General features: G+C 46.5%; 1 protein-coding gene across 2 annotated transcripts in view; it reads right to left on the bottom strand.

Annotated features, from left to right (window-relative positions):
- RIN3 (Ras and Rab interactor 3) overlaps positions 1-26,511 on the bottom strand; it is a 174,540-nt gene that overhangs the window by 88,257 nt on the left and 59,772 nt on the right. For both annotated transcript variants that reach the window (XM_054448274.2, XM_054448275.2), the window contains exon 3: positions 22,829-22,946. In XM_054448274.2, coding sequence (XP_054304249.2) covers positions 22,829-22,946 — 118 coding nt within the window. The remainder of the gene's footprint in view (positions 1-22,828; positions 22,947-26,511) is intronic.

Below are 26,511 nucleotides of genomic sequence, written 5' to 3'. Positions count from 1 at the left end.
GTGAAATCAAGAACAAGGGATCAGTCTCAGTGCAACTGATAGTTCACTTGCTTCGAGATGCTACTGATCCATGCTTGTAAATATCCAGCCTGCTGGGGTCAGGGTGCAGCTTTCTTCCCACTCCCCTTAGGCATCGTGGGGCAGCCCCAGCCCTTGGGACAGGGAGGCCTGCAGCTCGGGGGAGCAGTCAAAGAGGGTGCGTGTTAGGGCACTAGATTGTGCCCTAACTGCATCCCACAACTACATCCCCATCTAACTGTGAGGCTTCCTCTCAATTTCCTTATTCATTTTCCTTTTTATCATGTGCCCACACTGCATCCTTCAGCTCAGCCCATTGCTAAGAAAGCTGACACTGATCTGCATTTTCCTCACCTTTGTCTATTTCCTCACTGGTTCTGAGCGCAGGTGGTGAAACAAGGGGTGTTATTTAGAGCACTGCTCCTATCCCTAAATCCACCACAGGCATAGAACTGGAGGGTCTCTGAATCACTATAAATGCCCCAGGTCAGCGATGGCGACATCACTATGGCTGCAAAGAGAAGCCTCTCAGTTGGCACGGGGACGTTCCTTGTGACTGCCCGGGGTCAGGGCTCAAAGCTCCCAGGCAATTATATCCACAGAGTCATAGATTTCTCTAGCTGGTCATCTAACTCAAATCCCATTTTAGCGACAAGATGGGAGTTGTACAGCCCCGTAGGAACAGAGTAGCCTTGTCTCTAAGAACAGAGGTGGAAACAGGTCTCTTCAGTCCAAAGGTCAAGAACACAATGGAAGGATGTGGTGTAGTTTAGCATTTCACTGCTCCAGCTGCCCTTGTGCTGGTGACGCTCAAATCTCTACCTTGCACTCTTCCTTCCCTCCAGAGACCCAGACCCAGGGGTCCATTTGATCTTCCTTGTCAAGTATTTGCTGAGCACCCACTCCATCACAGGCACCAGGGGGATGCTCTCTTTCTCCCAGGCACTGACGCTCACTGTGTCCCTTGCTGTTACCCTCTAACTGCTCTTCCCTGGGCCTGGGGTGATGCTGTCCCACAGTCCCTGACACCAGGTACCCCTGAGGCACCACTGGCTCCTCTTCCTTCATCATGCCATTTCTGTCAACCAGGCCCAAGAGTCCTCCTCCTAAATATGTCTGGGGCATGTCCCCTCCCCTCCATGCCTGCCATAACTGCCTGGTCTGGCCCCACCATGCTGTCACCAGACTGCTGCCATGGAGCTTCCTCTTGTCTTCATCCTCAGCAACCTCCCCTGCACTCCAGCCTTCACACCCCCAAGGGCAGGGGGCTTCTGTTTAGCAAGCACATCAGATCGTGTCCCCACACTTAATGTCCTTCGCTGGGGTTCCCCAGAGCCATTTAGACAGAGGCTGAGCTTCAAGGCCTGGATGCACATTGCCCTGTGAGTGGCTCCAGCTGATGCTCCTGTTCTCGGCTTTCCCTCCCTTCCACACCGGCCACACTGGACTCTCCCTGGATGCACCCCACCATTCTGCCACTCTGTGCCCTTGTGTGGACTATCTTGCCACCTCGTGTGCTCTTCCAAACAGGACACTTCTATTCATCCTTCAGGACACAACTCAAATGCCCTCACCCCTCAGAGTTGTTCCCCTGGGGTCTCACTCACCAGTCAGTGTTGTGGGGTGGTGGGGGTCCTTCCTCTGACTGCAGTAGAATCCTAACATCATTTTAATATAATCATTCCTGTATCCCTAGGGCCTAGTGTCCTTAAAGTGAATAAATGAATGTCTTCTATAATTCTCTATTTCTGCCATAACTGCTATTTCTGTAGCGTGAGTGATTCTTGCATCCCAAAGTAAACAGAAGTCTCCTTGTAAGCAGAGACATGTTTTCAACTCAAGAGCAGTACAACACAGTGTTAACAACTCATGTTGGGAACCGGGTGTCTGGGGTTTAAATCCTGTCCCCACCACTTACTAATTAATGTGCGATCTTAACTAAGCCACTTCAACTCTCTGTGCCTCTGTTTCTTCATTTGTAAAAGGAGGGTGAGCATGGTTCCAGTTATCTATTGCTTTGTAACAAATCATTTGCAAAATTTAGTGGCTTAGAATAACAGCTATCTTATTGTAGCTCACAATTTGTGGGTCAGGAATTTGGCAGGGCTCAGCTGGGTGATTCTCCTGCTCTTTTTGGCACTGACTAGGGCACTTAGTGGTATTCAGCTGTGGGCTGGTCTGATCTGGAGGGTCCAAGGCACTTTTGCTTATGCCTGGTGCCTTAGCAGGAATAGCTGGAAGGTTGGATTCACCCAGGCCTGTCTTCCTCTTGGGCCTCTCTCCCACCTTATATAGTGTCCAGGCCTCTCCACATGGTCTCTCCAGTATGGTGGTGTCAGTCATCAGATTTCTTACATGACAACTCAGAGCTCCCAGAGTCCAGGCAGAAGCTGTCAGTTCTCTTAAAAGCTACATCTGCGACTGGCATAGTGTCACTTCTGCTTTATTTTATTGATTGGTCAAAGAAGTAACAGGCTAGCCCAGATCCAAGGAGAGAGGCAATAGAATCTTGATGGGAGAATTGTCAAAGAGTGCATGATCATCTTTATTCTGCCACACTGTTCTGTTTATATCCCAGGGCTGATATGCAGATTAAATTAATTCATATAGAATGCTTAACAAGTGACTGCTATTATGATTCTACTTCCTTAAGACCTGAGCACCCAGCAAAGTCTCAATAAATATTTTGCGTCATAACTCAGTAGAGAAGAGGCACATAGAGAACATTCTAGGTTGGGCTACACAGAGCAGGCTTCTTGTACCAATCTGGAGCCACATTCTGCAAACTAGGGATCCAACTGGAGTCCTAAGACCATGATATAAGAACAGAATTCTGAGGAAGCCCAGGAGAGAGAACAGAACTAACAGAAATCCAGTAGAATCTACCCCACTCTAAGGGTCTCCCAAAACTCTATTTGGGAGGTACCATATTTTATAGATGAGGAAACTGAGATTGAAGAGGCTCAGGAATTTGCCCAAGTTCAACCAGGTAGTAAGTGAGAAAGCAGGTTTCAAATCTAGGTCTGCCTGTCTGTTGGCTTCTTTCACTACAGCCACTGCCACTGGCGTTCCTCAAAGAAAACCATGGAAAACAATGACCGATCCTCTCAATGAATGACAGGCCTTTGGTCCTCAGGACCCTGGAGCCAATGAGAAGAAGCCCCTCAGACTTGATGATTTCAAAGGTCATCCCATGATCAGCTAATAGTCTCACATTATGCATCTGATTTCTCTGGGAATCTATGCTACACGTGTCCTATCGCGCCCCGATTGAAATTTATTTCCTGTTTCTGTAAAGATACAGCTAAAAAAAGATACAGCTTTTCATGTAAGAATTATAAAAAATTATATATAAACACACATCATCCTATTGACCCACATACACGTCATGTTTTTCGCAAAATGCTCACATACGTGACACCTCTCCATGGTTCTATGAGATGGATATTACCATCCGCATTTTCTAGATGAGGAAACTGAGCAGTAGTGTGCTCGTAATTGCTTAAATCCAGCTCTCCAGGAGGGAAAAAAAAAACAAAAAAAAACCCCCTGATTTATAGCATTTGCCAGTTTCCATAAGGTATTTACCACCAAGTTGGGAAGAGATTCACACAATCAGCTGTCACCAGTTGATATGAGTTGGCTCCAGCATGCCACCAAAAACACAGTTCAGGCACAAACCCACCTCCACTCAGTTGTTACGAGGGAGAGCCAGGCCTGGAAGTTGAGTGACCCTTCCTCACCATGGCTGTCCTTGTTGAAGCCATCTAGTCCCAGCCTGCCCCCTTTCTGCACAACTCTGGCACTTTGCAATGAACACAAAGCACGTTAGTATACTCTTAGCTTAGGCTTCAGACTCCAAGGGTAATTCCAATGTTCTTTGTTAAATAAATGCCCTGCTAAAAGAGGAAAGGATAAGATACAACCACAGAGTATAAAGGATTGATTATTAACTCCTCTACTTCCTCTCTGGAGTCCTCCACCTTCCCCTGTCTTGGAGAGTCATTTGGATGAGGAATATGGGAGATAAGACAGGAAACAACCTGGCTCAGGTCAAAGAGCTGCATGTGGCATTTACAGACCCAGGTTTAATCCCAGTTACATCCTTTTGTAGGTATAAAGGGCAGCCTTGCACTGGGAACTACATTAAAGGAACATTCCAGCAGGGGAAATTCCTCTGGGGCAAGTTCCCTAAAAGTTTCCAATGTGAAAACTAAGACTGAGACAACAATAAGCACAATAAAACATGTAACAGGATCAGGACTGATGACAAAAGCAGTGTAAACTACTCATTGATCCTGGGCAGATAAGGGGAGATGGACACAAAGAGACACAGAAAACATCAGTTTATTTCTATGGAACTTTCCAGAAGGTCTCATGTCTGACCGCTTCCTTAAATAGTTTAGGCAGAAAGAAGCTGGTGAGACAGGCATAAGAATGTGGCTTCCTCTGGACCAGGTGGGCTGCCTGGACACTGAGCAACATGTATTTTCCTTTACCATCCATGTGCTTGGGACATCTGGGGTTAGGCAAAAGAAGAACGGCGCCTTCTGTCTGTGTGGGGCTTTATTTTTCCAAGGCATTTTGTATCCATCTCTTGCCAGGTGAGGTCAGGCTCAGAGATGTTGAGTGACTTGTTTAAGGCCACATAGCGAGTTACTGGGGAAGCCTGATTAGAACCAGGTTACTGACACACTCCCATGGCTTTGCACAAGCTCATCTTGGCTCTAACACTGCTCACACTTCCTAGAGATGAGGCCGCCTAGGAACTCCCAGAGCAGAGCAAATCTGGGAGGTGGGTTCAGAAGTGCTCAGAGGTAATAATCAACTTTCTCTTTTGGGAAAACCCCCTCAAAGCCAAGTTCCCCTAGAAACATCTCTTTAGAAGTCCTCTATATGATGTGATCTGTCCAGGGCAAGCTGAGCGTCCACACAGGATGCTGTGAGAACAATAAAGCACTTGCAAAGGCTCTTTGTCTTGTTTCTTCCACTCTTGCCCCAATCCACTCAGCTACCCAAGTGATCGTTTTGAGAACAGAAGCTGGTCCACCTTCATCCCTTTGCCTGTAATACCATTCCTGCAACCCTCTCTTTTTTCCTTCTCCCTTGGCTGATTTTGATCACAAAAGCCCTGATTACACTGTGTTGCAATTGACAACTGGGCCTCCTTGACTAGATTTGAGCTCCTTGAGGACACAGACACTGCCTTATCATGATCCAGGGTTCAATAGATGCTAGTTACCTATATGCATGAATATGTTATCAATGAATGCAGCAGTATTCAGCTCATTCTTGGATTTCTGTCAGATTTTAGGTATGTTCACATATATTTTCTTGTCTGCTCCTCATAACAACAATATAATCCCAAGCACCTGGATTATAAAGGAAAATACATGTTGCTCAGTGTCCAGGCTAGTCCACCTGCCCCAGAGGAAGCCACATTCTTATGCCTGTCTCACCAACTTCTTTCTGCCTAAACTATTTAAGGAAGAAGTCAGACATGAGACCTGGAGGTATCATTAACCCCATCATGTGGTTGGTGAAAACAAGGATCAGAAGTCAAATAACTTGCTTTAGTTCACAGAGCTAGTTAAGTGGGAGAAGTAAATATAAAACCAGGTTTTCTTCTTTTGTAATATATGCATTCAATGCTATGAATTTCCCTCTAAGCACTGTTTTCGCTGCATCCTACAAAGTTCAGTAAGTTGTGTTTTCATTTTCATTTACATCAAAGTATTTTTAAATTTCTTTTGAGATTCCTTCTTTGACTGTATGTTGGTTAGAAGTGTGTTGTTAAATCTCCAAGTACTTCTGGATTTTCCAGCTATCTTTATGTTATTGATTTCTAGTTTAATTCCCTTGTGGTTTGAGAGAAGACATTGTATGATTACAATTCTTTGTTTTTGAGACGGAGTTTCGCTCTTGTTGCCCAGGCTGGAGTGCAATGGCATGATCTTGGCTCACTGCAACCTCTGCCTCCCAGGTTCAAGCGATTCTCCTGCTTCAGCCTCCCTAGTAGCTGGGATTACAGGCATGCACCACCATGCTCGGCTAATTTTGTATTTTTAGTAGAGACAGGGTTTCTCCATGTTAGTCAGGGTGGTCTCAAACTCCTGACCTCAGGTGATCCGCCCGCCTTGGCCTCCCAAAGTGCTGGGATTACAGGCGTGAGCCACCATGCCCGGCCTGATTGCAATTCTTTTAAATTTTTTTTAAGGTGTGTATTACGGCCCAGGATGTGGTCTATCTTGGTGAATGTTCCAGGTGAGCTTCAAAAGAATGTGCATTCTGTTATTGTTGGATAAAATAGTCTATAGATGTCCACCATCTCCAGTTGATTATGGTGCTGCTGAATTCAACTACGTTCTTATTGATTTTCCACCTGTTATATCTGCCCATGTCTGATGGAGGGGTGCTGAAGTCTCCAACTATGATAGTAGATTAATCTATTTCTCCTTGTAGTTCTAACAGCTTTTGCCTTAAGTATTTTGATGTTCTGTTGTTAGGCACACACACATAAAAGACTACTAGATCTTCTTGGAGTACTGCTCCATTTTAATGCCCCTCTTTATCCCTTACTTTCCTTGGTCTGAAGTCTACCCTGACTGAAATTAATAGTTACCTCAGCTTTTTATTATTATTATTATACTTTAAGTTCTAGGGTACATGTGCACAACGTGCAGGTTTGTTACATATGTATAAATGTGCATCATTTACATTAGGTATATCTCCTAATGTTATCCCTCCCCCCTCCCCCCACCCCACGACAGGCCCCAGTGTGTGATGTTCCCCTTCCTGTGTCCAATTTAGTGTTAGCATGGTATACCTTTCTCCATCCATTTACTGTTAATCTATATGTGTCTTCATATTTAAAGTGGATTTCTTGTAGACAGCATATAGTAGGTCTTGTTTCTCGATCTACTCTGACAACCTCTCTCTTTTAATTGGTGCATTTGGACCATTAAAATTCAAAGTGATATTGATATTGCTGGACTGACATCTACCATATTTGTTACTGTTTTCTATTTGTTGTCCTTGTTCTTTGGTCCCACTTTTGTCTTCCACTCTTTTTCTGCCTTTTGTAGTTTTAATTGGCATTTTATATGATTCTATTTTCTCTCCTTTATTATACTTCTTAAAAAATTTTTTTTTTTAGTGGTTGTCCTAGAGTTTGCAATATACATTTAAAGCCAATCCAAGTCCATTTTCAAATAACACTATACTGTTTCACAGGTTGTGAGGACAGTTGGCCCTCCATATCTGCAGTTTTCACACATGTAGATTCAACCAACCATGGATTGAAAATATTCAGGAAAAAAAATACAAATTTTGGTTGGGCATGGTGGCTCATGCCTGTAATCCCAGCACTTTGGGAGGCCGAGGCGGGTGGATCACCTGAGGTCAGGTATTCGAGACCAGCCTGGCCAACGTGGCAAAACCCCACCTCTAAAAAACACAAAAAATCAGCTGGGCATGGTGGTGCAGACCTGTCATCCCAGCTACCCAGGAAGCTGAGGCAGGAGAATCTCTTCAACCCAGGAGGCAGAGGTTGCAGTGAGCCAAGATCATGCCACTGCACTCTAGTCCGGGCGACAGAGTGAGACTCTGTCTCAAAATAATAATAATAATAATACAAAATTTAAAAGCAATACAGTATAACAACTATTTACATAGCACTTACATTGTATTGGGTATTGCAAGCAGGTGATTTAAAGTATATAGGAGGGTGTGCATAGGTTATATGCTAACACTACACCATTTTTTATCACAGACTCAAGTACCTATTGATTTTGGAATTGTGAAGGTGGTCCTGGAATCAATCCCCCACAGACACCAAGGAACAACTGTACTTTTTTTTTTTTTTTTTTTGAGACAGAGTCTCATTCTGTTGCCCAGGCTGGAGTGCAATGGCATAATCTTGGCTCACTGCAACCTCTGATTCCTGGGTTCAAGCAATTCTCTTGTCTCGGTCTCCCAAGTAGCTGGGATTACAGGCATGTACCACCATGCCCAGCTAATTTTTTCTGTTTTTAGTAGAGACGTGGTTTCACCATGTTGGCCAGGCTGGTCTCAAACTCCTGACCTCAGGTGATCCACCCACCTCAGCCCCCCAAAGTGTTGGGATTACAGGCGTGAGCCACTGCGCCCGGCCAACTATAACTTCTAATAACAAAACAATCTTCATTTCTTTCTCCCATTCCTTGTATCATTGCTGGGCCATCATTTTGCTTATACATAGATATACACACACACATAAGCACAAGTAATAGAATATACTGTTGCCATTATTTCCAACAAACTGTTATCTGTTAGGTCAATTAAGAATAAGAAAAGTAAACATTTTTCTTTTGCCTTCACTTATTCCTTCTCTGATGCTCTTCCTTTCTTTATATGGAACTGCGTTTCTGACCTTTATCATTTTCTTTCTCTCTAAAGAAATTTTAACATTTGCAAGGAAGGTCTAATAGCAACAAATCCCCTGACTTTTTGTTTGTTCGAGAAAGTCTTTATTTTTCCTTCACTTTTGAAGGAACAATTTCACAAGATACAGAAATCTTGGTGTTTTTTTTTCTCTCAACACTAAATATTTCACTCCACTATCTTCTTGCTTGCATGATTTCTGAGAAGTCAGATGTAATTCTTATCTTTGTTCCTCTACAGGCAAGGTGTTTTTCTCCCACCTCTGGCTTTTTTTCAAGACTTTTTCTTTGAATTTCTGTAGTTTGAAAATAGTATGCCTAGGTTAGTTGTTTTGGCATTGATCTTGCTCAGTGTTTACTGACCTTCCTAGCCTGTGGTTAGGTGTCTGATATTAATTTGAGGAAGTTCTCAGTCATTATTGTTTCAAATATTTTTTCTGTGCCTTTCTTTTTTCTCCTTCTGGAATTCCCATTGTATGTCTGTTACACCTTTTGTAGTTGTCCCACAGTTCTTAGATACTCTGTTCTGTGTTTTTGTTCCGTTTTTCTCTTTGCTTTTTCAGTTTTGGTGGTTTCTACCAAGATATTATCATGCTCAGAGATTCTTTTCTCAGCCATGTCCAGTCTATTAACAAGCCCATCTAAGGCATTCTGCATTTCTGTTACAGTGTTTTTGGTCTCTAGCATTTTTTTGGTTCTTTCTTGGAACTTCCATCTCTCCGCTTACATTCCCCATTTTGTTCTTGCATGCTGTCATCTACTTTAGCCATTAGAGTCCTTAGCACCTTAATCATAGTTGCTTTAAATTACTGGTCTGACTATTCCAACCTCTCTACCATATGTGAGTCTGTTCTCATGCTTGCCATACCTCTTCAAACAGTGTTTAATGCCTTTTAATATGTCTTGTAAGTTTCTCTTGATGGCCAAACGTAATGTACTAGATAAAAGGAACTGCTATAAACAGGCCTTTAGTGATATGATGAGAAGGTGTTGGGGAGGGGGAGAGTTCTAAATCCTATGGGTAAGTCTCAGTCTTTCACTGAGCCTGTGCCTCTGGACTGTTAACTTCAAAAGTATGTCTCAGTTTTCTCCCCCTTTAAGTTGGGCAGGATGGCTAAAATGGGCTGGAGTTGGGTATTTCCCTTTCCCAGGCAGGTTAGGCTCTGGTATTAGGCCATTCTTGCATTGCTATAAAGAAATATCTGAGACTGGGTAATTTATAATGAAAAGAGGTTTAACTGGCTCATGGTTCTGCAGGCTTTACAGGAAGCACGGTGCTCGTATCAGCTCAGCTTCTGGTGAAACCTTGGGGAGCTTTGAATTATGGTGGAAGGTGAAGTGGGAGCAGGCACTTCACATGAAAAGCAGGAGCAAGTTAGGTTGAGCAGGAGGGTGTCATACACTTTTCAACAGCCAGATCTCACCAGAACTCATTATTGGGAAGATAGCACCAAGCTGTGAGGGAGCCACCCCTGTGACCGAAACACCTCCCACCAGGCCCCACCTCCAGCATTGGGGATCGCAATTCAACACGCAATTTGAGCAGAGACACAGATCCAAACTACATCAGCTCTCAAAGCATACCTTATTGAGAAGAACAGCGTGCTCTGGCATATTTCCAAACTGTTCCTTTTCCCTTCTTCCTGCAGGATGCATGAGATCTTTGATATTCACTGCAGGAACCTGGTCAAGCTACTGGTGGTAAAACTCACAAAAGTGTGGGGGTCCCTAGATGACTGGGTTCCCTGGAGTTTTAACTCAGGCCTGTCCACAGTGAACATCCACTAGTTCATCAGTTACACATTGGGTTTCTCTATCTCAGCACTGGTTCCCATGGGAGTTTGTGCCTGTGGGTTTCTGCTCTGGCAAGCTACAGTTCACTGCATTTGCCTATTAGTCTCTCCAATTTTGGGGGCAGTGACTTGACCTGTGACCCCACCTTTATGACAGATCCAAGAAGAGTTGTTGACTTTTCAGTTTGGTCAGGGTTTTACTTATTAGGACCAAGTGATGACTTCAACTTTCTAACAAGCCAGACTGGACAGAAGTCAGGTTTTCTAATCTTAAACACCCACATCACATGGAAAGGGGGACAATCAGGAAGGGAGGAGAGACAACTAACTTTTTATGAGCACCTACTGTGTGCCAGGTACTATTATTGCACAAAGTTTCAGTTAATCACCACTATGATTATGAGCCCATTTCACAGTTGAGAAAGCCAAGGCTTAGTGAGGTAGAGGTTTGAGTGGCATTGTCAAGATCTCACAACTGATGAAAGCAAAGGGGTGGGATTTTACTTTGGATCCACTGGGTTCCAAAGCCCACCCTCTCAGTCCATCCAGATCAGGCCGTCTCCCTGCACAAGTGTGAGCTGTTATTAGCCAGTCGACCAGTATTTGCTGAACACTTGCAACAGGCTCTGCCCTCTGCTGGACAATGGACCACAGATGTTGTGAGACACAAAGCTTCCAGCCCAGCTGGGGAAAGAAGATGCGACAATATGAAACAGACAATGAAGGATAGGGAACACCTGATGAGCTGAGAGGAGTGGTGAGACCAACCCAAGCAGAGGAAATGGCACAAGCAAAGGCTCAGAGGCGGGAGTGAACACAATACATGCAAAAGAGAGGAGAGAAATGAAGTAGGGTGGTTCTGGAGGGGGCTGTAGGGACTGCTACTCTTCCAGGGGGCTTTGCACTGTGATAACCTGGAGAAATCACTCTGAACAGGCAAGAACAGGCAAGAAACCAATAAACTTCACTGTGCACCTAAGTAGCCTTGCAGGGAAGTCAGAGGGTCTGGGTGAATGTGGGCTTGGGGAGGATGCTGTCAGTCAGAAAGAGCCTTACATAGAACAGGTTCCCGCTCCTTTGCTATTTCAGGATGGCCAGGACAAACTAACTCCCACACTTCATGGGCTAATGACTGACATTCCATGATAACACCAGTACAAGAGCTTTTATTCCTGCTAAGATGCACACTGCCCTGGCAGAGAGCTCTGCTTTATGGTGGTGTTAGTCTTGCACGTGCTAGTACTAGTATGGTTATTGAGTAGAGAATTTCCACAGAGGTTTTCAGGGAGGGTGGGAAAGGGAGGCAGGCACAACCTGAAAGGAAGGTGATTGCCCAGATGTTGCCTCCTTTCACGCTGCTATGATCTGAATACTGGTGTCCCCCCAAATTCCTATGATGAAACCTAACTCCTGATGCAAGAGTATTAAGGGGTAGGGTCTTTAGGATATCGATTAAGTCATGAGGGTGGAATCATGAGGGATCCACCCTCATGAATGGGATTAATGCCCTTATAAAAGAGTGCTACAGCGGCTGGGCGTGGTGGCTCACACCTGTAATCCCAGCACTTTGGGAGGCCGAGGCAGGCAGATCACCTGAGGTTGGGAATTCGAGACCAGCCTGATCAACATGGAGAAACACTGTCTCTACTAAAAATACAAGATTGCCAGGCATGGTGGCACATGCCTGTAATCCCAGCTACTCGGGAGGCTGAGGCAGGAGAATTGCTTGAACCCAGGAGGCAGAAGTTGCAGTGAGCAGAGATCGCGCCACTGCACTCCAGCCTGGGCAACAAGAGTGAAACTCCATCTCAAAAAAAAAAAAAAAAAAAAAAGAGTGCTATGGCTTGAATGGGTCCCCTCCGAAATTCACGTGTTGAAACTTAATGGCCAACATGATGGTATGAGGAGTTGAGGCCTTTAAGATGTGATTAGGCCATGAGGGCTCCTCCCTCGTGGATGGGATTAAGACTCTGACAAAAGAGCCTTCACACAGTATTCAGTTCTCTTGCCCTTCTGCCTTTGGCCAAGTGAGGACATAGCATCCCTCCTCTCCAGAGAACGCAGCTTCAAGGTGCCATCTTGGATCAGAGAGCAGCCCTCACTAGACAAGAGAATCTGCTGGTGTCCTGATCTTGGACTTCCCAGTCTCCCAAATTGTGAGAAATAAATTTCCATTCTTTATAAATTACCCAGTCTTGGTATTTTGTTAAAGCAGCACAAATAGACTAAGACATGCTGAGCCAAGATTACCCAAACCCGGTGCTCTCCTGTGACAGGAAGCCCAGGAAGCACTGTGGCCTGGGCCCTGACCCCTGACCCCTCTTGTAGTCACTTCCAAAAGCAAGGTATCTGTGCAGTGGTTTCTGGCCCCTCAAGACAGTTGAGTTGGGCTGCTTTCCCAACTTAGATGTATTTTCTAAAGCTGCAAGGCCCCTGAAGGTGGCAGCCCATGTACACTCAGGCTTGGCCACCCACAATACTAACCCATTTCCCTCATCTCTCCCTTTTCTCTTGCCTCTGAGGCCATGTGTTCTAGATCTTTCTCCATCTCTGTCAAAACTTCTTCCTGTGTCCAGTTCTCTCCTTGCAAAACAAACTCCTCCACTGTTCCTATGTTCCCGTTTCCTGGAGAGGCATTACTGTACTGCAGCCCCTCACAGGCCCCAACCTACTGAAAGGGCTTCCCTTCTGGTGGGTAATGGCTGCCCCAGGGCCTGCCCCTTATCTTAGCTCCCCAGTCCCAGTTCCTAGGCAGCCATGAAGGCCATTACCTGAGACAGGTGTCTCAAGCACCTTCCTCCTCTTCCTCTGTCCTGGCAGAGTAACTGTCTTGTTCAGGTCCCACACAGTCAAGCTCTACTCTGAAGCACCAATCTCATAGGGCTACTTCCTGCTCAAAACCTTTGCGTGGCTTCCGATAACACTACAAACCAAATCTCTAACACCCTGGGGTGGTGGCTAAGGTCTTTCATGACCTGGCCGAATCCCACCCTCTAGCCTCAACTTTGACTCTACTTCCAATCCACCTCTCCCCCAACAGAGTTCTACCCTTTCCTGATTTTTTTTTTCCTGCCTCTGAGCCCTGATGCAGGCTGTGGACTCAGCTTAACACATCTGTTCCTCAATTTCTCTTTTTCACAAATATTTTCCATCGTCCAAGGCCCAAAGTAGGCCTGGGTGGATTTCCCTGAGTGTCATTGGTTTTGATGACCCAGAGTACATGCTTACATTCTAACATTTAGGACAGTTCGAACGACTTGTATTTCTGGTTATGTATGCATGAGCCTGTCTCTCCCACTGGTTCAATGCCAAGAACCCTGTCTTGAAGCCTGTCATACTGTCTTCCTTCAGAAGCCATCCAACACATATTTAATTGGTTGCAAAGTCTTTGAAATGTTCAATAACACAGAGAAAGCTCATAATAAAATGTCTAAGTGAAAAAAAAGGAGGCTAAGAATACACCACTATGATTCAAGATCTTTTTTTTTTTTTAAAGAAATTCACCGCTGAAGTTTTACAATAAAGTTCTTGGAGTTAAATTGTCTCATGATGTATTTTTTTCCTGGCCCAACTCCAGTGTTGGAGGCTGAAAAGGGGAATGCTGAAAACAGAAAGAAATAAACTGTGGTTATTTTAGCCAAAACCTCTATGAGTAATAACCAATGTGAGATAAGAAGAACGAATCAACATCTTACAGGAGTTCTCCAAGAGCAAAGTGTTGCAGGAAACGATGGGTTTTGTGGTATGAACTGCATGCTGCTCAAACTCCATAGCTAATTATAGCTGCTAGTATTTATGGTGTGCTTACTACACACAGGCTTTTTCCCATAAATGTCCCCATTTCATCCAGGAGACAAAGTTGTGGAGCACATCCCATGTGCCAGGCAACACGGTCCCAAGCCCCTACGAGTAGTCACCGATTGATTTGCTCATCACTCTTCCCAGTAGCTGTGTTGCAAATGTTCCCGTGTTGCAGATGAGGAAAGTGAAGCAGAGAAATTAAGTAACATGTCTGATGTCACAAGGTGACAGAGAATTAAAAGCCAGAACTGCCAGCCTTTCTAAAGCTTAAGCTCTCAAAAGAGGTTTGCATTAACAAGAGTGCAAGATTACCACGAGGCCATCAGTACTTCCTCATTGCTGAAATATCAAGAGGCTGCCTTCTCGACACCAATCTCTCTTTTAATAATAATCACTCCTTACTTTTTATGGACTGCAACTGCACAACATGATGAAACCCTGTCTCTACAGGAAATACAAAAATTAGCCAGGCACAGCGGCGTGTAGCTGTAGTCCTAGCAACTCAGGAGGCTAAGGTGGGAGGATTGCTTGAGCCCAGGAGGTCAAGGCTGCAGTGAGCTGTGATCACACTACTGCACTACAGAGCCTGACAGAGCGAGACCGTGAAAACAAACAAACAAACAAACAAACAAACCTGCTGGACTAGCTCAGGTAGGATTGCTTCTTGCACTGAACAAGTCTCCCACTCTAAGGCATGTGCTCTTAGGTTAAGTAGTTGAAGTTGACACATCTGTCCCTGGGAAGGGAGCCCGTCTCATGGGCAAATGTAGTGAACCCTTGTGCTAATTGGCATTGGTGGTTATCACCACTGGACTATGGGGACGTTTTAAATTCAGGAAAGGAGAAATTCTAGATGAGTCCTCCTGGGCAGTGGAGATCCATGTGCATGGATGTCAGTGTCACCCAGAATGCCTTTGAGTTCTGCTCTTAGGTTTGACCCTTTCACCAGCTGACCCATTATCCTAGAAAGAGATTTGACTTGGATTTAAATCAAAATGTAAATCCAGCACTTGGGGAGGCCAGTTTGAGACCAGACAACAAAGAGAGATCCCCATCTCTACAAAAAATAAAAAAATTATCCAGGCACAGTGGCACACACCTGTCGTCCCAGCTACTTGGGAGGCTAAGGCAGGAGGATTGCTTGAGCCCAGGGAGTTGCAGCTGCAGCTGCAGTGACCTATGATTGCGCCACTGCACTGTAGCCTGGGCAACAGAACAAGACTCTGTCTCTATAAATAAATAAATAAATAAATAAACAAATAAAGCAAGCCAGGGGAATAGACAGGGAATGAAGAGGGGCTACCTGGGAAACATGGGGCAAATGACTCAGATCGTGAGTGCTGGGCAGCTCACTTCCTGTATGGGCATTTGTCACTGTCTCATGGTTCCTCTTCTGGAGATGGGAGATGGGGCCAACTGGCCTTCTTTTTAAAGCAGCCAGCAGAAAGATACCATCACCTGAATCTGTCATTGTCACCATCTTCAAAGCCCATGAATGAAAAAGTAGCTAGTGTCCTCCTGGCCAGGTGGCTCGTTTCAGCCATAAACGGGCAGGCTGCAGCTCAGCAGCTGTGCTAGCCTCCCTTCCACCCTGAGTCTCGGCCCTTCATCCCATACATCCCCTGCCCCCATGCCTCTTCTGCTGGTCCCCTCTCTCTCCACACACATCGGGCCTCTGAGGGTCCCCAGTGAGGCCAAGTGGTGACCAAGACATCTCTTGTCACCTTTGTGCAGCAGAGAGGAGGACTGGGGATGCAGCAGATGGTTGTTCATAATAGTGCTTGTTCAAAATGGTGGCTACCCCGCCCTGTGGGTCACATGCTTGCCGGAGGATTAGACTTCCCATCCTACTGGAGGCTGGCCTGGCCATGTGACCTGTTTCAGCCAATGAGATGTGAAGGGAAGTGACACCTGCCTTCTCTGAGTGGAACCTTTGGGAACAGTCATGGATTCTGCTTTCTCTTCCCACCTGAATGCCCCAGATGGGTGCTGCTCCTTCAGCCTGCATTGCAATATACACAAGTTGTTGCAAAGAACCTCAGATGGCATGTCACCTGAGTGAGAAATACAATTGTCCCTTGGTATCTGTGGGGGGTTGGTTTCAAGACCCCCCCACCCCCTCAGAAACCAAAATCTGAGGATGCTCAAGTCCTTGATATGAAATGGTATAGTATCTGCCTATAACGTATGCACGTCCTCCTGTATACTTTAAATCAGGGGTCCCCAACTCCTGGGCCAGGGAACTGGTAGGAACTGGGGCGCACAGCAGGGGGTGAGCATTGGGAGGGCGAGCTTCACCACTGGAGCTCTGCCTCCTGCCACATCAGTGGCGGCATTAGATTCTCATAGGAGCAGGAACCCTATTGTGAACTGCGCATGGAAGGGATCTAGGTTGCAGGCTCCTTATGAGAATCTAATGCCTGAAGATCTGAAGTGGAACAGTTTCACCCAGAAACCATCCCCCATCCCATCCGTGGAAAAATATAGTGCATATATACCATGGAATACTATGCAGCCATTAAAAGGAATGAGATCATGTTCTTTGCAGGGACATGGATGAAGCTGGTGCCAAAAAGATTGGGGAGCTCTGCTTTAAATCATCTCTAGGTTACTTCTAATACCTAATACAATGTAAATGCTATATACGCAGTTGTTATACTATATTTTAATTTACATTATTTTTTATTATTGTGTTGTTATTTTTCATCTTTTTTGTTCTTTGAATATTTTTGATCCATGTTTGATTAAATCCGTGGATGTGGAAACCACAGGTTGGAGGGCCAGCTGCACACTCATTTTACTTTGTGTACACACCCATGTGTGTGCAAGCAACTGGGGTTGGGGTTGTTTGTTACCACAGCAAGACTAGCCCAAGCTGACTGCTTCAGGGAGTTTCAAGGAAACACTTAACAAGAAACTAGAGGACAATCCAGGCACATGGAAACAGAAGTGGTCAGAGCAAGTGTTTCTTCTTCAAACACAGCAGGGTCACAGATCAAGCTGGCTACCCCTTTTGGGGTATCCCCACATCTCCTTCCCTTGCCTCAGCTCTTTGTGGGGAACCCCAACACAAGGCTCCAGTTCCAGGCCTGGGCCTTTCCCTTGACCACTTCCCCCTCAGATCACCCCGCACTGCAGTCACTGTAGCCACAGTGTCTAAAGTCCTAAGCAGTGTAGACACACGAACCCTTTCCAGCGCCCTGTGATGGCGTCACCATCATTATCCCCATCTTACAGGCAAGGCAACTGAGGCCTGGAGAGGTAAAGTAACTTGCACAAGGTCACACAGGCAGGAGAAAACAGCTGGGATTCAAAAAGCTGTGTGGCTACCATGGTCTGTCTCAATTGCTGTGCCAAGGAGGAGGGCATCAAACAGCAAGAGAGCAAAGAGGCAGGAGCAGCACATTAACTTGGCAAAGAAACAAGTTACCTGCTGCTTTCTTAATGTTCTCTGGGTGCACCCGAGTGGCTCACCTCAGGGGAGTGAGGTTTGGAGAGCAATGGAGTAATACAAGGAGATGGCAGGCCAGGCAGGGTGGCTCACGCCTATAATCCCAACACTTTGGGAGGCTCAGGCAGGCAGATCACTTGAGTTCAGGAGTTCGAGACCAGCCTGGCCAACATGGTGAAACCTGGTTTCCACTAAATACACAAAAATTAGCTGGACGTGATGGCGCATGCCTGTAGTCCCAGCTACTCAGGAGGCTGAGGCTGGAGAATTGCTTGAACTCGGGAGGCAGAGGTTGCAGTAAGCCAAGATCACACCACACCACTGCACTCTGGCCTGGGCAATAGAGCAAGACTCCATCTCAGAAAAAAAAAAAAAAAAAGTAAAAAAGGAAACAGCAAAATCACACACACACAAACTTATGGATGACATCTGTGTATTTATAGTGAATGCACATGAACGATGATGGAAGTGTTAGGTTACACGAAAGAGTTTTGGTTTTCATCATATTTTCAGCAAATTGTGCACTGAATTTTTAAAAGTTTAAAAACGGAAAGTGAGATTTGGCCACACGGCCCTGGGTGGAAGAAAGAACCCATAGAAGTAGGCTGGGCATCTCTGTCTCTGAGTGACCCGATTTGTCCCTTAGGCTTGAAAAAATTCTTTGCTTGACCAAACTTTAGTCAGGCTCCTGAACCTTCTCCTAGGCCCATCTGTGCCTCCTAAAATCCAGTTTTAGCAAGAATCCTGCTTCACTGGTTTAGAAAAACCCCTCTCCCTTGATATCTGATCACTGTCGATATCTGATGAGTTTTCGTCCTCCACCATCCCCCGGGTGCTGTCTGATCACCCTGCCTGCCTTCAGCAAGAATCCTGTTGGGTCAGTTTTGCCAGAATCCTCCCTACCCCTGATGTTTCCCCTTAGTGATTTTCCATCCACTGCCACCCACCCTGCTCCTTGGCTATAACCCCCACTTGCCCATGCTGTATTCGGAGTTGAGCCCAGTTCTATACCGAGGTCTCTTTGTCCTTATTGCAACAGTTTTGAGCAAATCTTGTTTTTACTGCTTTAACGACCATCCAGCTCTGGTTTTTCATTGGTGCCTAATGGGAAATGAGACATGAAACCAGACACAATGTCCTGGTTTCCAGGGGTGTCATTGGGTTGGAGAGACAGTGGAGTGGTGACCCTGGAGGCTGGGTGGGGAGGTGGGGAAGGAGTATGGCGCAAAGGACGTCGGCAGAACTTTCAGACAGTCTGCTGGTCCAGCCTGATGTGCCTTTCCTCCAAGAAGCCTTCCTGGCCACCATGCCCGTGAACAGCACTCCCTCCTCAGGCTCCTAGAGCACCGGCTGATAAGCTCAGCTCATCATAACCTCCAACCTCAGCTACTTTCCCAATGTTGCTGTGGAAATTCAAGAGCACAGCCGGCTCTTGGGTTTCTGAAAGTTGTAGGTAACTGGTAGGTGGCAGCCGACTCCCCGAAAGCCTGGCTGCTCTTAGTAAGAGACAGGTCTGCACCCTCCTGGTCTCTATTATCTACTAATAGATAGGCGATGGTCCTCTCTATCTCCTGGGAGACGATAAGCACAGCCAGGGGCTGTGTGACCCCAGGGGCACCTGCTAAGAAGGCCTGGCCCTGGCCAAATGAGAAGGGACTCAGGTTCTTGGAGAGCAGTGGATGCCCCAAACAGCCCTACCTCTTCTGCTGTCATCAGAGGGTGCTGTATACTTGGTCTGGGAAAACCATAACACTCTCTTCCTTCTTTGAGAACCTCACACTTTCTTCCCTGCTGGACTTCACAAGACGGAGAGGTCAATCAAGTTTGCCATATAAATGATTTGCCCCAACCCTACACTGGCTATCCTTACTACCCATGGATCAGGCTTCTAGCAGTTCAAAACCCAGGTGCTGTTCTTTTTCCTGGGCATGTGGCTGGACCCAGTTTCCCTTGCAGTTATGTGTGATCTTGTGACCAAGTTCTAGCCAACGGAATGCGGCACAGGTGACACACCCACTCCTAGGCCTCGGCAGGAAGACCCGACCACAAGCCTTCTCCATGCTCTTTCCCCCTTCCAGCCTACTGGCTTGGAGTCAGTCCTAGGAAACTGGAGGCGGCACGCTGAAGGTGGCAGAGCCTCTTCTTCCACTGGGGTCCCTGTTCCTTCCCCACTGGCCAGGAATCTTGCCTGTGAGTGGGAAACCAGCTTCTGGGTTTAAGCCGTTATGCTGGTTCTTGCAGTAGCTAGCTAATTACCCATGTTCACACGTTCCCCATAGCACACCTCTCCATCTGCCAGTCATCCTGGATGGTTACTTGCTTATCATCCCCTCCCTCCATCTGAAGTGAGCTCTGAGAGGCAGTGAACAGTGCCTGGCACAGAGTGGGCACTCCATAACTCTCTGCTGAACACATGAATGCGTGGGTTGTGTTTTGTTTTTGTTGTTATTGTTGAGACGGAGTCTCACTCTGTCGCCAGGCTGGAGTGCAGTGGTGCAATCTCAGCTCACTGCAACCTCCGCCTCCCAGGTTCAAGTAATTCTGCCTCAGCCTCCCAAGTAGCTGGAACTACAGGTGCACGCCACCACACCCAGCTAATTTTTGTATTTTTAGTAGAGACGGGGTTTCACCACGTTGGCCAGGTCAATCTCTTGAGCTCGTGATCCGCCCACCTCGGCCTCCCAAAGTACTGGAATTACAGGCTTGAGCCACTGTGCCCAGCGAGTTGTGTTTTATCCATTCTGTGGGGCTCTGGGTCTCTGCGGAAAGACCTCCTTATAGCAGGAAAGGTAACCTGCTTCTGCATTCCCTTCCTAGTCTACTTCTAAGGCTAGAAGATTAACCTTCAATTGAACTAACATACTCACCTTCAGGACCCAGCCTGAGGCTTCTTCCTCTTTGACACCCTCCTGAATCCTTCCCACAGTGACCTGTATCCTCTGTGTCCCCAGCCAGAGGTCCCTTTGCAGTAATGCAAATGCAGTAATGCTATACTGCACAGCAAGTGATGTCTGTCTCCCATGCCAGTGTGTCCCCACCCTCCAACCAGACTTGCAGGCCTCTGAGGCCAGGAACTCTGTTTTCTTCATCTTTGCATCTTCCCAGTGCCAGGCACACATGTTTCTTGAGAAACAAACACTTGAGAATATTTAATGAATCTTAACTGTTGTCACTCTGCTGCTAGCCGAGGGTAAAAGGCTTCCATTTACAAGAGATGGATCCATTTACAAGAGATGTAAACCAGTGCTTGGAATATTCTATAGGTTCTTCTAACAGGCTGTTTGGATCTGAATGCCTGGCATGTATACACATAGCCGTTGAAACTGCTTTTGCAAAAATTATGACGAGGAAATGATGACAATGAAAGAGATCTGACCTAACCAATTCCATCTTGCCATTAACCTCCAAACTGCCCTTGTTCATTCCTGGGCATAGGCCGAACTAACTCTGGGAGGAATTTAGTTTATTGTTTAACTTTGAAACAAAGACGGTAACAGCCTCTCCCTGAAACAAACCTCCTCCTTGCCTGGAGACCAGGCCGCCTTTGTAAAACTAACAAATTAGCCACAAGATTAGAAGTTATGGCTCAGGGTCGGGCACGGTGGCTCACGCCTGTAATCCCAGCACTTAGGGAGGCTGAGGCGGGCAGATCACCTGAGGTGGGGGGTTTGAGACCAGCCTGACCAACATGGAGAAACTCTGTCTCTACTAAAAATACAAAAATTAGCTGGGTGTGGTGGCACATGCCTGTAATCCCAGCTACTCGGGAGGCTGAGGCAGGAGAATCGCTTGAACCCGGGAGGCGGAGGTTGCAATGAGCCAAGATCACGCCATTGTACTCCAGCCTGGGCAACAAGCGTGAAACTCCATCTCAAAAAAAAAAAAGAAAAGAATAAAAGAAATTATGGCTCAGGAGTCACGTAGCCAGAGGCCACAAGATCACTAATGTCCCCAATTGCTCCTGTAGATAATGTTACTATTATAAAACCTAAGATTGGTGTTTGAGGTCTGCATTCTTTCTTATGGATCAGCTGGTGCCAGCCACCCGGACCAGTAAACTGGCTCATTTGGTCTTGTGGCCCTCACCCAGGAACTGACTCAGTGCAAGAAGACAGATTCAACTCCCTGTGATTCCATCCCTGACCCAACCAATCAGCATTCCCCCTCCATACCCCTCCTACCCGCCAAACTGTCTTTAAAAAACCCTAGCCTCCGAATTTTCAGGGAGGCTGATTTGAGTAATAATAAAACTCCATCTCCTGTTTAGTTGGCTTTATGTACATGAAACTCTTTCTCTGTTGCAATTCCTGTCTTGATAAATTAGGTCTATCTGGGCAGAGGGGGAGAAGTACCCAATGAGCGGTTACACCACATGAGGAGGAGAAAGCTGGCACAGATGGGTGCCCAGCAGTCCACAAGAGCCCCAAACCTGGTGACACTGTATTATCAGAACAAACCCACCCTAGAGAGGGGGCCCCCAAACATTTTCCCACTGAGGCCCATGCCTACTTCCAGCAGCACTACGCACACACAGGATTTTTGTCTTTTTTTTTTTTTTTTCTTTTTCTTCTTTTTTTTTTTTAGGCCAGATCTCCCTCTGTCACCCAGGATGGAATGCAGTAGCACAGTCATAGCTCACTGCAGCCTCACCCTCCCTGGCTCAAGCCAATCTTCCACCTCGGCCTCCCAAGTAGCTGGGACCACAGGTGCATGCCACCACACCTGGCTTATTTATTTTTATTTTTTGTAGAGATGGGGTCTTTCTGTGTTGCCCAGGCTAGTCTCCAGATCCCGGGCTCAAGAAATCCTCCAGCCTCTGCCTTCTAAAGTGTTGGAATTATAGGCGTGAGCCATCAAGCCTGGCCCAGATTTTTGTCTTTCAAAGTGTTTGTCCCTTTGACCCTCCCAAAAGCTCTGTGACTATTATGTCCACTTGATAGAAGAGAAAACTGAGGCTCAGAAAGATTAAGTGACTTGTCTGCAATCATGGATTGAGTGTGTGTTGAGCTGACACTAGGACTCAAGGGTGCAGACATTTCTTCTCGTTTTCTTCCCTTTCTCCAGCGTCCCTGCATCGAGCTAACAAGAGGAAACTTCAATGTGGCCATGAGAATGCAAAGCCAACCAGCTGCAATGAGGGTGAGTGGAAATTCACACTGACTTTGGATGATGAACTGAGTTCAAAACAAGTCTGGCTAAGCAACTTCAGTGACTGAAAGCTTTTCCTCCTTCTAATTTTAAACACCATCAGTGCATACAGGAGAGTCTGTGGTTAGAAGGTGCAGCCTCTCTGCTGCTGCTGCTGCCGTGTGGTCAAAGTGAAATCAGAGAAGACGGGTACTTACTCAACTTTTCTTCCTTAATGGTGTATTCGAGCACCTCTGCCGAGCTCTCGTTCAGGGAAGGAAAGTGGACACAGAGCACCAGGTGCTTCGAGCTGCTGTCCCGGCGGACCAGGAACATCTGAAACCAAAGAAGGGGATGCAGCTCTGTGAATTAAAGATTTGGGTGAAGGTGAGGAGGACAACCATGAGATGGAAGTCATCTGGAAGGTTCCTGAAATGATGAGGCAGGCTAGGGAGATCAAGGATGCCTCAGGGACACTGCCCCAAGAGCCTTGTGTCACCTTGCCCATGTCCACATTGAAGATCCTGCATGCTCCGTTTCACATTTGCCCACTGAGGGGTTCAATGAAGTCAATGTTTCTGTAGGGGTATTGGAGGCACAGAGTCCATGGTGGGGGGAGGTCTTAAAATTCCTATGCCCCCGCCCCCTGAGATGCTGGTTCTGTAAGTGGGGCTGGAATTGGCTGGCTGTTATGTGAGCGGTCCTGAGTCTACACTCAGAAAAGCTCTAAGGTACAGGAGTCAGGTTGAATTTCAACTCTCACCCCAGCACGTACGCTCTGGGGGAGGCTGCTGGAAACAATCACAGATATTAGTCAATTTACACCATTTTTTCCCCTGAAAAAATAAAAATAGCTAATACTTAATATAGAGCTCTTGCTGTGACAGGAGCTGTTATGACACTCCACATATAGTAACTTGCTCCATCCTCTCCATCACCCCATGAGTTTTATTATTATCCCCATTTTACAGATGAAGGAACTGAGGTACTCTCTGATTATAACAGGACGTCCCCTCCTCAAGCTGGTGTGATGACTGACTGAGTTAATACCCATTAGGGCTTGACCCACAGGACACGCTCTGGAAGGTGATCCTGGCCAAGGTCTCACAGCTGTAAGGGAAGAACTGGATTCGGCCCCCGGACACTGGTGTCAATGCTTGGGACCTCCATGCCACGAGGCCTCTGCATGCAGACCCCAAGTCCTGAGCAGGAAGACTTGCTTCTGCTGTGGGTTTACTCTCTTTTGATAAAACCATGGCTCTAGGCTGTGAGGACGCAGCTGTGCGCTAGAAACCAAACACTAGCCGAGGTCTCACCCAGAGCCAGCATGTTCACGGACACTCGCTTCTCTTTCTCACGCTCTGAGCAATGCTTCTGCTCCAGTGAGGGTCCTGAGGGCAAGCATGGGGAGTGGGATTCTGCTGCCTTTCACAAACTTTGCTGTTTTGAAATGTCCTTTGAGTCTTGGCAGGTCTCAGCAAGCTCATCCCTCCTTGGCAGGTGACACCTTCTGGAATCTCCCCAGCCTCCTATGGCACAGCTTCCCCAGGAAGGGGGAGGGGACATCCCTCAATAGGGGAAGGACTTGGTCCATGTCTTCTCCTCCCTGCTCCTGTCTTGACCCCACCCCTGGAGCTTAAGCCTCTCCCACTCCAGCCCTAAGCTTCTGGGTTAGAGTTTGGAAAACTAGGTGTCTGGCCAAGTTGCTGAAGAAAGGCTGGGGAGCAGGGACACTGGGATATCTGAGTGTCCGTTTGAACCAGAGTGGCCCATCTTGAATAGGGGCTGGGTAAAATAAGGCTGAGACCTGCTGGGCTGCATTCCCAGGAGGTTAGGGCATTCTAAGTCACAGGATGAGATAGGAGGTGGGTACAAGATATAGGTCACAAAGACCCTGCTGACAAAACAGGACGTGGTAAAGAAGCCAGCCCAAATCCACCAAAACCAAGATGGTGACCAAAGTGACCTCTGGTCGTCCTCACTGCTCATTACATGCTAATTATAATGCATCAGCATGCTAAAAGACACTACCACCAGCGCCATGACAGTTTACAGCTGTCATGGCAACGTCAGGAAATTAGCCTATATCTAAAAAGGGGAGGGACCCTTAGTTCTGGGAATTGCCCGCCCCTTTCCTGGAACACTCATGAATAAACCACCCCTTGTTCAGCAAATAATCAAGAAATAACCATAAGCATAATCAGTCGAGCATGAGTATGAGACAGTGTACCAGGACAGAACAGCCATCTTTTTGCTTCTTTACTTCTCTAATAAACTTGCTTTCACTTTATTCTTTGGGCTCACCCCAAATTCTTTCTTGTGTCAGATCCAAGAACCTTCTCTTGGGGTCTGGATTGGGAGCCCTTTCTGGTAACATGAGGATACGGCCCCAAGCAAGGAGGCTCCTGAGGAGCCCTCTGTCCTGACCCTGCTCTGGTGATATCCCAAATTCTGCTGCCATTGTATTGATTACTAATATTACTATATTGCTGTATCATCATAATCATTGTTATTCTATAGTTGTTATATATAATTGTTAATAAAATACTATAACCATATTAATATTATTGATTAATGGCCTCCCTAGTCTGGCCCAAACCCAAATACTAGTGCATTAGATTCTATGATCTCACTTAATTCTCCTATTAAACCTATGGGGGAGACACTATAGTTTTCCCCATTTTATAGACGAGGAAACTGAGGCAGAGAGAGGCAAGTAATGCTCATGATCACAGGGTTGTAAGTGGTGGAGCTGAGACCTGAAACTCAGGACCTTCAACTCTAGATTCTGAGTGCTCAATTTTGCCTCCACTTGGCTTACAGAGGGTGTCCCTGTGGCTTAAGATTCTGGTCTCCGTGAGAGTGTATGGCCCTTCCAGAGCAGCAGCACAATGAATCATTAGTCACCAAACCGAGGTTGGAAATGAGTTTTTAGCAGCCCCTCTCCTCCAGCAGAGCAGGATGAAGAGAGAATTAGAAGCAGGAGCAACAGGGGGCGATGGAAGGGGTACTCCTGGTGATACAGGAGCTAAAAAGAAATTATTTAGGCAGATAGTGAGGGTAACAGAGTCCTCTGCTGAACTTCCCTTTTAACAAAAAGCAGCCCCCAAATCATTTCTTTTTTAACAAAGAACAGCCTGAAAACTCAAGCTGCAAAAATAGACAAGCAAGCTGGAAGCTTGCACGGGTGAATGCCGGCAGCTGTGCCAACAGAAAAGGGCTACCCGGAAGCCAGGTATGTTTAACATGGAGGCTCCATCTTCCCTTTTCTTTGTCACCACGTGTACAGTAGAAAAGCAGGCAACATAGCCAGGTAGAGAATCCATCTACGTAATAAAAGATTAGGGTGGGGCTGCCAGCTTCTTTGCATGCAATGCAAATGGCACACCTGTCCAGCCAATCTCTGGTACTCTATGTAAATCAGATACTGCCTCCTCAAGCTCATCTGTAAAACCTCCTGCACTTCACCATGGACCGGAAGACCCGTTCAGGACCCCCTCTCTCTGCAGGAGAGAGCTTTTCTCTTTCTTTCACCTTTTAAACCTCTGCTCTTAACTTCATTCCTTGTGTGTCCGTGTCCTTTATTTCCTTGGTGTGAGGAAACAAACCTCAGGTATTACCCCAGACAAACGACACTGCTTCACGGCAGGGGTGGGGGTGGTGCCTGCCTGGAAGGTGTTCCTGCTGGACATTGGCTTACCTCTAGATGCCTCCGCCAGGCCTGGCTCTCCGCTCAGAGGCTCAGAGACAAGCCTCGGCTCCTGCCAAATCATCACCCTACTTGGAGCTGCAGCATCCATGAACTAGTGCATTCACCTGAAATTGAACTGACACCAGGACATGGTGTCTTTCAAAGAAATGAGGTTGCTTTGCCTCTATGGAGGTTCAAGGTGGAGCTGCC

This window comes from Pongo pygmaeus, chromosome 15 (genome assembly GCF_028885625.2).
Source record: "Pongo pygmaeus isolate AG05252 chromosome 15, NHGRI_mPonPyg2-v2.0_pri, whole genome shotgun sequence".
In the NCBI taxonomy this organism is placed as follows: domain Eukaryota; kingdom Metazoa; phylum Chordata; class Mammalia; order Primates; family Hominidae; genus Pongo; species Pongo pygmaeus.
The sequence above is the reverse complement of the archived record's forward strand: the minus strand, read 5'-3'. Positions and strand labels throughout refer to the sequence as shown.